Raw genomic sequence first — 13,686 nt, forward strand, 5'->3', positions numbered from 1 at the left:
ACTCTACTCCACTTCTTGATTAGAGGTACCACAACCTCCTCCATAGATTTCTTAATTCACTAGAGCAGCTCACAGAACTCCGGGAAACACATTAATGATTTGTTACATGGGATATGACAAAAGACTAGAGATCCGTCCCCCCTGTGAAGATCTGGGTAAGGGGCCATGCCGTCCTCTAGGAATCTCTACTTTAACCAGAAATGTCTAGTTTCCCTTAACCTTTCAGGTAATCAGACTCCATCCAGAAAGCCACCTAAGGGCTGTCAGCCGCCAGTCAACTCACTGGTTCATAAAAGGTACAGCCTCAATGATCACCAAGATTCTAGGGACTGAGTGTCAGCAAATGCAAGTCCATAATATCATTCATCACCAGAGCCCTAGGTATTGGTATTAGTACTTAGGCATCTATATTGGCCTGCCTTTGGGGTTCTGAAAGGACACAGCTCAGCTGCTGCCACTGAGAGCACCACCTGTGCACATTCACTATGTTCCCTTTTAAAAGTGCCCTGCCCACCTCCCATTGCCCCCTCCTTCTCTTCCTCTCTTTATCTGCTCCTCTCTCTTCCTCCCTCTCTCTTTCCCTCTCTCCTTCTCTTTTCCCCTCTTTTCCTGCTCCTGTCCCTGGAGGCTGGTCTCCCCCCTCCCCTTTCCTCTTTTTATGATTCTTTTCCCTTAACAACAACAACATAAAACCCTCTGCCCCAACTCTGTTGTATGGCATCTTTCTCTCTCTAAAATTACAATATTGGTTCCCTGACCTGGAAGGCTCTCCTGGCATCTCCTGCCCATAGGCAATTTGAGGCACACTGGGCACCGATCTACATATGACAGCCTTGACTCTCTGAGCGCTGGGTCCCTCCACCCAAAGCTGACGTGATTGGTGAGCCCCTCCCTTCCCTGCCTCTGACTGTTTCCCAGCAGCGAGGACTCGTCTTGAGTGTGGTTTCTCACCTTTTGGCCTGGTTAAGTCCTGGTGCCAGGCAACGACAGCTCTCTCAGGCTCATCTGAGCCTTTGGCCCCCACCCTTTGTGTGATGGCCCACTGGGTGGCCTGTGCCTGGACCCTCTGGTCCCAGCCCCTTGACTGACAAAGCACCACGGCAGCCTGTGCCTTTCTTGCTCGATCCTTGCTTGATAAAAGCCACTGGATCTTGTTCTACCTAATCTCTACTCCCCAGCACTTTGTAATGACTTCCTGCTGGTACCCTGCCCACCTGCTTCACCCTCAATAGACCTATTATCTTCCACCTGCAACAAATCTGCTTTCTTGTTCACTGATGGCTTTGCCTTCATTCAATACCAATAACTGGGTCACCTCTGACCATTCCCCTGGATGTGAGGCTTCCTTTCTCAAGCATAGTCCTTTCCTTGCCTTCTGGCCTTTCTGGAAGTCCTGGTTCCAGGCGACAGTCTCTCTTGTGCTCAGAGCCCTTAGCCCCCACCCTTTGAGTGACAACTCACTGAGTGGTTTGTGCCTGTCTGGAAATCAACCCTCTCTGAATTCCTGGGAGGCTAGGACTTGCAGACCTTTGGGTCTTTTTCTCTGCCTCTTTCATGGGAGCTGTGTCATTGTTTATACCTCCTAGGTCCCACTGGGCTGTTCTTTGGAGACCCACTGACCATTGCGAATCAGCTATTGTTGCAGCTGTTGGCCACAGAGCTGGAGGCTCCAGGTGACGCTGTGGTGATGGGAAAGGATCAGGGAGTCAACTTGGGTTCACCTTCACAGCCTTTTGCCAGGTCCAGGTAGCGTCTGATGGTTCCACAGAACCTGGGCACTGAAGTGAAGCAGCCAGCCACTCAACGATGTGGTTAGAACCCCAGCTTTCCCCAGGTCCCCCAAAGATGAATGACGCCCCTCCAGGTCAGCAGGAAGTAGTTTTGAGAACACAGTGTCCTCATCCCCACCTCACCTGCCACCCCTTTCTAACACCTCACCTTTTTATGATAAATAAAAAGGGAGGAATGTTAATATTCAGGCATCTGCACTGGCCTGCCCTTGGGGTTCTGACAAGATATGCCCTCAACTGCACCACTAAGAGAATCACCTGTGCACATTCACTATGTTCCCTTTTAAAAGGGCCCTGCCCACCTCCCATCCCTCTCTCTCCCTCCCTCCCTCCCTCTCTTCCTCCATCTCTCCATCTCTCCCTCTATCCCTCTCTCCCTCTCTCTTTCTCTCTCTCTCTCTCTGAGCCTCTCTTTCCTCCTTCCTTCTCTCCTCCCCCTCTCTCTCTCTGAGCCTCTCTTTCCTCCTTCCTTCTCTCCCTCCCTCTCCCCCCTCTCTCTGAGCCTCTCTTTCCTCTTTTCCACTGCTTCTGTCCCTGGAGGCATGTCTCCCTGCTTTCCTTTCCCCTTTTATGATCCCCTTCCTTTAACAAAGCCCCCTCTGCTTGAACTCTGTTGCATCTTTTTCTTGAGCTGCTTTGTTTGTTTGTTTGTTTGTTTTTACAACACTAGGTAACCAGGACAAATTTCAACAAGTTAGGGTCTGACCGCTTGCCCTAGAAGTCAAATAGGACAAGTGATGGCTAAAGGTAGTAAAGGAATTTGAGCATTTGTGGGCCTGTCCTCTGGGGAAGAGTCCAGCTTTATTAAACACAAGAAAACCTTGTGCAGAGGGCAAGAGGTCCCAAGAGCGGTGTAGCGCTGTCAGATCAATGACGTTTCAGTTCTATCTGTTGGCTCCCATGGAGTCATTCCTGGCTTTCACGGCTTGAGAGGGCAATTGGTTCTTACTTAGGAGTAACCTCATTTCTTCTCATGGGGTGACCACTCACACTAAGGGAGGGCAATCTCCTCATGGGGTGATCTGGCTGCAAGGCTTGTTAATTTTAGAACCCAGGATGACTTTGGTTTAGGACAATTAATGGAAGCTTCCAGTTGCTTCTGGAGCCTGGATAGCATCAAATCCCAATTCCTTAGTTACCCTTATCTTGATGCCGTCACCTGGAAGGCAGATGAGAAAGGTCAGAAGAATTTAGGGCCATTCAACATGTCTCAGGCAGACTCACTGGTCATCTGAGAGATTCCTACTTGTGCTACTGACTCACTGGCTGCTGCCCTTGGGCATTAGAGGTGGCTTCTTAAGTCCCTCAAACTTAAATATTCCCTGAAGGATCTGTCCAGCCCTGCTGCAGATTGCCTCACTCTGCCTCTGCCTCTGGGGGTATGCTTTGTTTTCTTCTAGAGACCCAATATTTCTAAACTCTAGTTCCCTTTCAGCCCAGCTTTAAAGAAAAGGGGAAGAGGACCAGGTCAACAAGGAGGAGGAAGAGGAAAACAAGAGTGACAGCCAGTGCAGCTGTCCTCATCCTGGTAGGACTAGCAGCTGAGGGGCCTGTGCTCAGCCGACCCTCCAACCTGCACCAGCCCACGCTGCCCCGGGGAGACTATGGAGTTGGGGGCTCCATTGATCCTGCTGCTGGCCACAGCTTGGCATGGTAAGGGCAGAAAAGGGGTGTTCATGGGGTTGTTACAGAGAGGGCCCATGAAAGAAATCTGAGTGCCACTGCCCCACGCTAGATGCCCCCTCTTTCTGCTTCTGTCCCTCTAGCACAAAGCTCAGATTTGTTTATCTGGAGAGAAAAGGAGGTCAGAGTGGAGTAGAACTCGTCTGGCAGGTGCTGGGATGTAGCTAAACTTAGCCTTTGACTCACAGTGTGTTCTGAGTGTGTCCCTGATGCTTTGGGGGCCACCATCCACACTACTCATTGGCACGGGGGAGAGTTGGGGTGGATGAAACTCGAGGGCAATACTTGAGGATTTTCCTGTGCCTATAGAAATACCTGGGAATCTCCTTCAAGGCAGATTCCGAGGTCTTGGGAAGGACTGGCATTTACTTCTCTGAGAAAATCTTGGGAGTCCAGGCTGCCCAACTGCATCTGCAGCCTCCTTGAGTGGTCCTGCCAGCTGGACTGCCCAGGTGGCTATGGTTAGGCAGGACCTGGCTCAGAAAGGCCCTTTCTTAGAAGGTGTGGGTAAAGGGTCAGGGAGGTGTGTGTGTGGGGGGATAGCCTTTCTGGCCCAGGGTTCAGGGGTGGGGACATTGGAAGAGAACACCTGTGAGTGAGAAAGCATGTGAATAAGCAAACACAAATGCTAGAGGGGTACCCAGGGAGGGCCAGAAAGGGTCTCCCCAGCCATTGTCTTCCTAGACACCCTGCCCCCCAACTTCTCGGGCAACAGAAGCTGTCCGAGGGTGTCATCTCAGAGGGTGTCAGGCTAAGGGGGATGGAACTCGGTGGGGAAGGACAGTCTCACTCGGGTCCCTGGGGAATTGGTGCTACTGGCCCCTGGCGATACGACAGTTCACTGAAGGCTCTTTGCTGGCTCAGCCAGTCTCTCTGGCTTGTGTACTGGCACTTTCCTATCAGAATGTAATTGTATACATTGGGATGCATACATTCTTATTCCTAAGACTCTCTCTTACCCCCCCCCAAAGTCCTGTGGATTTGGATTTGAGTCCCTGCTCTTTCTGTCTTTATCTAGAGGACTGATTGTGGGGCTGTGTGTGTGTGTGAGAGAGAGAGAGAGACAGAGAGACAGAGACAGAGAGACAGAGAGACAGAGAGACAGAGAGACAGAGAGACAGAGAGACAGAGAGACAGAGAGACAGAGAGACAGAGAGACAGAGAGACAGAGAGACAGAGAGACAGAGAGAGAGAGAGAGGGAGAGTTCCGTGTCCAGCTCCAGAAGGGAGAGGAGGTGAGAGAACTCAGTGGGAAGCCTAAGGTTTTAGCTTAACAGGTTACTGGTGGGACCGTGAGGGCTCCTGAGGGGGTAGGAATAGTGTTGAAGCATTAGAGGCAGAGAGACTGGTCTCTTTGACTGGTGGTCATGAGTGCAGGAGGTTGGGGAGGGGGTGTGGTGTGCCTCCTGGAGCTGATGGTGTGAGAATCTAGTATGTAGGTACAAAAAGGAGGTTTGGGTCAAGGGGAGAATTTGAGAGGGGACTTGTGAGAGGAAGAATGGACAGGCACAGAGGGGTCAGTGGTCATCAAGTGTTCATCCAAGGGAAGGTAGAGATGATGAGTGGGCTTCCTTCTTGCCAACCATGCCCGCGGGAAGTGAGAGAACCATGCGGTGAATCTGGAGTGTGTCCACCCTCTTCTACGTAAATATCCAGGGCAACAGGCTAGGAAGAAATAGGACCTAAGCCTCTCCCTGAACACATCTAGAGGTCAAGACAGGAGACCAAGATTAGCAGAGCAGAGTAACTTGGGTGAGGGGTAGGGAAAAGTGTTTGGGAAGATAAGGCAGGAGCCAGGCCGTAGAACCCAAGGTCATATCCTGCGACATTAAGGGTTAAACCCCTTAGTTACCACCTGGCAAGTTCAAGAGGGACATTTGCACAGGAGCAGGAGGCCTCATATGCTCTACTACCCTAGGTGGATGCTGGGATTGTTCCCACCAGACAGAAGAGAGTGTGAAGTGCTGAGGTCAACACCCTCTCCATCTAGCAATGACTGTCAAGGTCCCTAGCTCTAGTCAGTGTGAGCCCGGGCCAGGGAAAAATAGTTTGTCCCTCTTCCTGCTAGTCACACTGCACAAGAAAGCCACAACCCTACACCAGCATCGGTAGTATCCTCTCTAGTCTACATCTGGCTGATCAGAAGCTGGGCAGACATTAAACCAGGCTGAAATTGTTTGAGAGAAGAGACTTTCCATTTCTGGCTCGTGTGTGTGTGTGTGTGTGTGTGTGTGTGTGTGTGTGTGTGTGTGTGTGTGTGTACTCCCTGAAGAGTGGTTGTATGCAGGAAACACTGGAGTACTCTGAGGGACTCGGAGCCCTTGGAGCTGCCTCGTCACTGTCTCTATCATCAGCTGCAGTAAGAAGGGTTGACTTGTGAAGGTCAGCAAACAGTACAGTGACACAGGCAGGCGTCTTTGCACAGTGTCCCGAGGCCCAGCATACCGTTCCCCTCTCCAGGAGTCCTTTACTGTGTGGAGAGGGGCAATGGCCAGGAGGACAGGGAAGCAGAAGTGAGAACGCCCATCCAGAAGCCAGAGGCTGGGCGGAAACCAGGGCCAGCTGGGTGCCAGCAATGTGTTTCCGCCCACACAGGCCGCCGGTGCCTGCCGGCCTCTCAGAGGCCGTGAATCAGTTCTCACTTCCCTCCTTCACCCCTATTTCAGGCCTGGGAAAATTGCTGACACTACACAGGCAACTAGCCTCCTTCCTTAAGACCTGACAAGTGTTTTAAGTTCTCCTTTCTCCTTCAAGCAAATTTTCCTTAAAAGAGATTGGCAGCTGAGAAAACCCAGCAGGGGCAGAGAAGTGAGAACAGAGTGGGCACCTCAGCAGTTTTGTTCATAGACATGCGTACTGGGTCTTTTACTTGGCAGCAGTGATGCTGCTAAGACTTCCTGATATCTGGACAACCTAAGTGCTGGGAAGGTGTGATCACTATCTGCATTTGTGGGTGAGGAGACAGAGTGAGAAGGATGGATGGCCTCTGGCCATCCCATGGGGCAGGGACCTGATATCCAGTGGTAGGAGCTGGCACAGCAGGGGATACTGGTGCCTCTCTCTCTACTGGGCTAAGCACTCACATCTTGTCTTTTTCCCCAAGTGAGGTAAGTCAGGACTTGGCCATCTGTCTTTCCATTCACTTGTTAGAAACTTGCCTTGGTTGGATGGGGCCCTGGGCTTGGCTCTGCAGTCACAGCCTGCTTTGTCCATGGGATTGATAAGGTCCTCTCCTGGGGTGGGAAATATGCAGAAGGCTGGGCCTCCATGGCTCTGTGGAGAAGCCTACACATGAGGCTAAGGAGGTTCCCAGGCCAGTCTCAGAGGAGAAGCCCCTGGACAGATGTCAACAGATTTGGGAGCTGAGTGAAGGGTTAGGTGATGCAGAGTCATCAAGTACTAGGACTCTTCCTGCTAGAGCATGGCCCAACTCCGCTGGGGACAGCAGGGCTCCACGCCAGACTTCACCTCTGTCTGCTACCTCCTTCAGGTCAGGGGGCCCCTGTCATCGAGCCCAGTGGCCCAGAGCTGGTTGTAGAGCCTGGTACAACGGTGACACTGCGATGTGTGGGCAATGGCAGCGTGGAATGGGATGGCCCCATTTTCCCCTACTGGACCCTGGACCCCGAGTCTCCTGGCAGCACCCTGACCACAAGAAATGCCACTTTCAAAAACACTGGAACCTATCGTTGCACTGAGCTTGAAGACCCCCTGAGGGGCAGCGCCACCATCCACTTGTATGTCAGAGGTGAGAGCTCCAAATTCCCTGTATTGGACAGGAGGGCTGTCTTCTGGCATTAGCATTCACAGCAAGCCAGATCCAAGGCTATGAGTTTGAGCATTGGCCATGAACAAGCACCTTATATAGTGTAACCCTGTGAGGTAGATGCTAAGATTACCCCCATTTTCTAGGGGCTCACAGTGGTTGAATCATTTTCTGAGGCCACACAATAACAAGTGCCCTGGGTACAGAAGCCAACCTGGAATGCTCTCTGAATGGCCCTTGTCCAGCATGACTTTGGGCAAACAGTCAGCCTTCTGAGCCTCCCTGTCACTAATGTTCAGTTGTCACTTTGAACACTCCTCTGCCCAGATCCAGTCCGGCCATGGAATTTGCTAGCACAGAAGGTGACAGTGTTTGTCGGCCAGGAAGCTGTGCTACCCTGCCTGATCACCGACCCCGCCCTGAAGTCCAGTGTGTCACTAGTGCGAGTTAGGGGCAAGGCGCTCCCGAGCAGAATCACCTACTCCTTCTCACCATGGCAAGGCTTCATTATCCACAAGGTGAAGTTCATTGACAGCTATGACTACCAGTGCAAAGCCATGGTGGACGGTAGGGAATCCCTCTCCGTTAGCATCCGGCTTGAAGTGGAGAGAGGTATGTATAATGGAAAAAGCCTGGCCAGGCATGGAGGCAGGAAGGAGAGGTTGTAACTTAAAAAGTTTTGCAAGAGAGAAAGATGCTATGAACAGAGCTCACATGGAGGTTTTATTATTATTATTATTATTATTATTATTATTATTGTTGTTGTTGTTATTATTATTAGGAGAAAGGGATTGTGAAAAGGGGATGGGGGAGACCAGCCTCTGGGGACAGAAGCAGCAGAAAAGAGAGGTGGAGGGGAGGACATGGAGGCAGAGACAGGCAGAGAAGCAGAGAGAGAAGGGAATGTTAGTGGGGGAGGGCAAGGCCCGCCTTTTAAAAGGGAACACAGTGAATGCACACAGGTGGTGTTCTTACTGGCTGCAGCTGAGAAAGTCTCCTGTCAGGACCCCAAGGGCAGGCCAGTACAGATGCTGGCAGCCAGGGCTGTGGGGAGGACAGAAACAACCCTCTTCTTTCAACTACTTATTTCTCTCCAGAGCAAGTGGGGTGAGATGTGCTAGGTGGGACTCTTGACTGTGAGGCCAACTGCAATGAACTACCCAGGGTAATTGGGCAAAGAGCCAGTGATCATAGGTTGTGTTTCTGGCCTCAGTCTCCTCAGGGCCCCCAAACGTGCTATTGGAGCCTGCTGAGCTGGTACGGATTCCAGGGGAGGCTGCCAAGATTGTGTGTTCTGCCACTGACATGGACCCCAAATTCAATGTTTTCCTCAAACGTGGAGACACCAAGGTCAGTCCCCAGGGAAAAGAGATGACATGGTAAAGCTTCCCCTCTTCTCAGCACAGAGGCATCCTCCCCTCAAACTAGCTTTCTGGGCTGGAGACGTGGCTATGGCCCAGGGAACACAGAGACATGTGCCAGCAGCAGCTGACTCAGGCTGCTAGGTTTTGGGGATGGGCTGGTGATCTAACCCCTTTCAGAGATTACCTTGTACCTTTGCTACAGCTTGGAGAGCCCTCACTTGTGGCAGAATGAGGATTCCGGATCTCCCTTAGAAGCATGGGGCAGACTGGCTTTGTCAGAAAGATGTCAGTAAGAGGGAAGATGAGGGTCACCAGGAAGGGATACAAAAGCTGCCACTTAGATCCTTACCCCATGTGCATCACATGTGAGGTACAGCCCTGAACCCTTGCTGTGTCTGTCCACTCTTATTTTTAGCCCAGGGGCAGGGGACCAGTATTCATCCCATTTTATAGATGAAGCAACTGAGACTCAGAGTTTAGTACTTTGCCAAGCATGGGCAGATCATCATTTTTAAATGTGGAGGATTTAAATACAGAACCTAAACAATTTTGGTATGTCATCATATCTCTATTCCTTCTATCTACAGCTTGAAATCCCCCTATTCAGTGACTTCCAAAATGACCATTATAAAAAAGTCCGGACCCTCAGCCTCAATGCCGTGGACTTCCAAGATGCTGGCAAATATTCCTGTGTGGGCAGCAATGAGTTCGGCACACACACGACCTCCATGAACTTCCAGGTGGTAGGTGAGCATCAGGTGGCTAGGGAGGCCTGTGGCTGTTAGACAAGATGGCTTGGTCCTGGAGCCCCATCTTAGGAGACTTCCTAGACCCTCAACTTGCCTCCAAGCTCTTGCATGTTCTGTTCTGTGTTGGGATTGGAGCCCAGCAGCTCACTGCTGCAGTTCATGCTGGCTCACTCGTTCCCAAGAGTGTGGGGTATCAATCAGTATCATGTGGACACACAAACAGTGCTTCTCTGCTGTGAGTGTGAGGGAAGCATTATGTCCCTAAATGCCAATGGTCCCTCAAACTGGGGCCTCCAAGCTGGGGTAGGAGGTGTGTGGTACACTTGTTAGGCCTAGGTGAGAAAGGAAGGGAACAACATATCTCAAAGGGGAACAGCATGTGCAAGCCTGGGGAAGGAGCCCAAGCATCGCGGAGACACCAAAAGTAGATGAGAACATCAGATGTGGAAAGGTGTGAGTGATGACTATGGGGGGAGGGAGGTGAAGCAGGAGCTAGGTGAGGCAAAGGAGCCTTAACAGAGTGGGTGGGGAATTTGCATCCCACCCTTTTGAGAGGTCATGAAGGTTAGTAGGGAAGACTAAGGTCTCCACATGGCTCAGCTTGCACAGAGGGGACTGGGAGTCAGGAGCACCTGCTTCTGAGTGTTATCTAACCTTGCTCTGCCAAATATTATGTCGACCAACCTGTTTGTGCATTCCTTTACCTGAAAGAAGATGAGGGTATTGACAGTAGATGCCTGTACTTAAAAAGCCTAGAAGAAACCCTAATAAGATCCATACTGCTGGAGCGTGCAAGCAAATACCACAATAGACTCAAATGGTGGTGGGTGGAGGGAAGCGAAGAGCAGTCACAATAGTAGATGTAGGACAAGCTGGAGAAAGGTGGTGAGGGGATGAAGGATGGGTGTAAGATGCCCTCCCATTGGCTGGAGATTGAGGGAAGCAGTGGCACTCCACAGACTGAGAACCCCACAACCAAGCAGTTCTACAGTATGGGAAGCGGCTCTGAGTGTGGTCTATCAGTGTGGCCTGCTAATGGTCCATGTGTTGGGAGTCAGAGGGGAGGAGAGGAGAGAAGGATGACTCACTGGCTGCAGAGTGCACACAAGGAACTCCTCAGAGCTCTGCAAGGGAAAGGGAAGAGAGGCAGATGCACGCAATGTCATCCCTCTGTTAGAGCTCTAGCCAATTTGCTTCCTAGCTGGGGCATTCAGTAGTCACTTAATAAATTCACAAAATGCCTGTTCTTTCCACTTTTGGGCAGAAGCGTGTTCAGGCTTGAAGTTGGCAGAGGGCAAGCTCTGACACTTTGGGCAAGAGAACTCCAGTTCATAGAGTAGCTGTTGTACCATTAGGATAGGTCTGTATGCCACAGTCAAGGAATGGCTTTGCCAGTGGGACTAGGGTGGCATAAATGAGAGTTACCATATGAGGTCAGAAAGATAAATTGGGCAGGTAGTTAGTCCAGTGGTTCTGAGACCCCATGTAAGGACCTATCCCTTGGAAGAGGTGAAAAACAGGTTTGAACAAAGCAACACCATGGTCAGGCTTGGGTGTGGGATATTAGAAGGCTCTCTGGTGCTTCCTGGAGGACTGTCTACAGGGAGAGAAAGAGGAGGAAATCAATTAAGAGACTATCCTAGTGGTCCAAGCTCAGGTTGTCCAAGGTGATAACTCTAGACTCGAGTGATAATGAAGGTTTGAACAGTTGAGTGGATAAATGGATGAGTGGATGATGATGAAAAGATTGGTAACAGAGGTGAGTCCTGGCTGGGGCTGGAGACTGTGAGCCTAGGGCACAGATGTCCTCAGACCTTGGGTCTAGGGGTGGATGGTTCAATGAACAGAAAAAGGAGGCCATCTCCCCACTAACACCAGATCTCCTGTGTTGATTTCCAGGGAGTGCCTACTTAAACTTGACCTCTGAGCAGAGCCTCTTGCAGGAGGTAATTGTGGGTGAGAGCCTTTCCCTCACAGTCAATGTAGACACCTACCCTGACCTACAGAGTTTTAACTGGACCTACCTAGGGCCATTCTTTGAAGACCAGAAAAAGCTTGACTTTATCACCCAAAGGAACACAACATACAGGTACTGCTTATCAGCCCATGGAGTGTGTGTGTGTGTGTGTGTGAGTGTGTAGTATGTGTGGTGTGGGGAGGGTCTTCAGTCAAAAATGAGGATGCTTGTGCCCTGCCCCATCTGTTCTGCTCCACCTTGGGTGGATCCCCCCCTTTTCCTGTTTTTACCTCACTTTTCCTGACTATGCAGATATTAGTCCTCTGTATCAAGTTGTACTATCCCCCTGCCTTATGTCTCCAGGGAGCCAGTACATCCCTCTGTTTCCCAGTAGCTGCTCTACAGTTGCTAGGGGTGCATGTTGTCAAGGTCCCTTGGGACCTCTCAGCTTCATCTCCTGTCCTTTTCATGGACAATGCCAATGTAGGAAAAGACTGTGACTTCCACACCAAGGTGTACTTGAGGTAACAACCACACAAGCCACCTGCCACGTTCACATGGGGACAGAGCAGAGAAAGAATTAACCATCCTGAAAACCTCCCTAGGCTCTGGGATTTTTTTCGGGGCACATGTTCCCTCTCCATACCCACTGTGCTAGCACCATTCTACTCTTAAAACTTGGGTTGGCCACGTGTCCACCGCAGTAAAGGTATGTTACCCATCTCTGAATGGAGCATGTCCACAAGGTTCTTACTCTTCTGACCCAGGGCCGGAAGCTTGTTAGCTGAGTGCTCTACCACAGAGTCAAATCCCAACCTGAGCTAACTTTTCAGTAAGTGAATTTTAGTCCATTGGTAGCTGTAGACCTTGTCCAAGCAAGAATTGATACTTTGCTATCACTAGTGCTTGACAGATGCCTCAGTGGTTAAAAAGCACCTGCTGTTCTTGAAGAGGACCCAGGCCCCATTTCTAGCACCCATAAGCCTTAACTGTCTATAATTCAACAGATCCATTGCCCTCTTCTCACCTCCATGGACAGCAGACACACATGTGGTACACATACATACAAGCAGGCAAAAAACATTTATACACATAAAATAAAATTAAATCTTGGAAATGTATTTTAAACATTGATTTTTATTTGATGTGTATGTTTTGCATGTATACGTGTGTGTGTGTGTGTGTGTGTGTGTGTGTGTGTGTACACCACTTGTGTGCCTTGTGCCTACAGAGGTCAGAAGAGGGTGCCAAATCTTCTAGAACTGGAGAGTTATAGATGGTTGTGAGTCACCATATCAGTGCTGGGAACCAAACCTGGGTCCTCTGCAAGAGCATAGTGCTCTAAACCAGTGAGCCCTTTCTCCAGCCCCATTTGAAAACATGTTACCTAAATAATGCATTCACTAACTGGGCATGGGGGCAGATAGCTACTATCTCAGTGCTTGTGCAACAGAGGTAGAGGGATCAGGGGTTCAAAGCCAGCCCTAGAGGCTACACAGCAAGTTTGAGGCCAGCTTGGGCTATATCAGACCTTGTCTCAAACAACAGCAAATACACCCATAATGGACAAATTATCCATTAGAGACAAGAAAATTACCTGGAATCAGTCAAAGGCGATTTTTTGCTTCGGCATTTGTTTTTACACTTTTCTATAATAAAAGAGCACCACTAAATTAAGGGCCTATATTGAGTCAGATACTAGCCAGCATTCTAAATGCATATCCCTTCAACCCTCAAACTGATCCTCTGAATTAAAAGAACAAAACAAAACACACATCAGAATCACCCTGAGCCAAAGAAGACCACAGCAGTTGAATGTCTGTCTAAAGCCACAAAGCTAACAATAATAGCATTAGAATTTTGATCTCTGGTTTCTATAGCTACACAGCTCAGAATCAGTCCTGTTTCTTGTCCCTGTCATCATCCCCAGGACCAAGTAGCACATTAGGGATTTTCAGTAGGGGTTGTGGTGCTTGTGAATGCTTAGTGCAGTGGTAAGAAGGAAGGAACTTGTGGCATACAGCCTAGGACCTTGCAGACATCATCTCTAATAAACCTTTGGTAAACAAAGACTGCCCTCTTAAGATGAGAGGATAATCAAGGACCTGGGGTAGGTGGTTTCTCCTGAAGACCTGGCTCAGACAAGGCCTCTGTGCCCTGAAACTTTAACAAAAGGGAGACACTTTCCTGCACTGGATGCCGGTTCATAACAGTAGCATCTCTTGACTGTCTTACAGGTACACATCTAAGCTCATCCTAAACCGTGTAAGGCCCCTGGAGGCTGGCCAGTACTCCTTAATGGTCCAAAACAAGGCAGGCTGGAACAATCTAACCTTTGGGCTCACCCTGCAATGTGAGTGATGGGGACAGGCTGCCC

At 50.0% G+C, this 13,686-nt stretch overlaps 1 protein-coding gene across 2 annotated transcripts in view; it reads left to right on the top strand.

Annotated features, from left to right (window-relative positions):
• The first annotated feature begins 3,172 nt into the window (after positions 1 to 3,172).
• The window catches only part of Csf1r (colony stimulating factor 1 receptor), a 31,973-nt gene continuing 21,459 nt past the window's right edge, over positions 3,173 to 13,686 (top strand). The window contains exons 1-7 of one of the 2 annotated variants that reach the window (XM_051201002.1): positions 3,173 to 3,443; positions 6,964 to 7,221; positions 7,567 to 7,851; positions 8,453 to 8,589; positions 9,191 to 9,350; positions 11,252 to 11,441; positions 13,547 to 13,662. In XM_051201002.1, coding sequence (XP_051056959.1) covers positions 3,395 to 3,443; positions 6,964 to 7,221; positions 7,567 to 7,851; positions 8,453 to 8,589; positions 9,191 to 9,350; positions 11,252 to 11,441; positions 13,547 to 13,662 — 1,195 coding nt within the window. In that variant the 5' untranslated portion in view covers positions 3,173 to 3,394. The remainder of the gene's footprint in view (positions 3,444 to 6,963; positions 7,222 to 7,566; positions 7,852 to 8,452; positions 8,590 to 9,190; positions 9,351 to 11,251; positions 11,442 to 13,546; positions 13,663 to 13,686) is intronic. The other variant, XM_051201001.1, reaches the window with a different exon arrangement.

The sequence above is a fragment of the Phodopus roborovskii genome, unplaced genomic scaffold, assembly GCF_943737965.1.
Source record: "Phodopus roborovskii unplaced genomic scaffold, PHOROB, whole genome shotgun sequence".
In the NCBI taxonomy this organism is placed as follows: domain Eukaryota; kingdom Metazoa; phylum Chordata; class Mammalia; order Rodentia; family Cricetidae; genus Phodopus; species Phodopus roborovskii.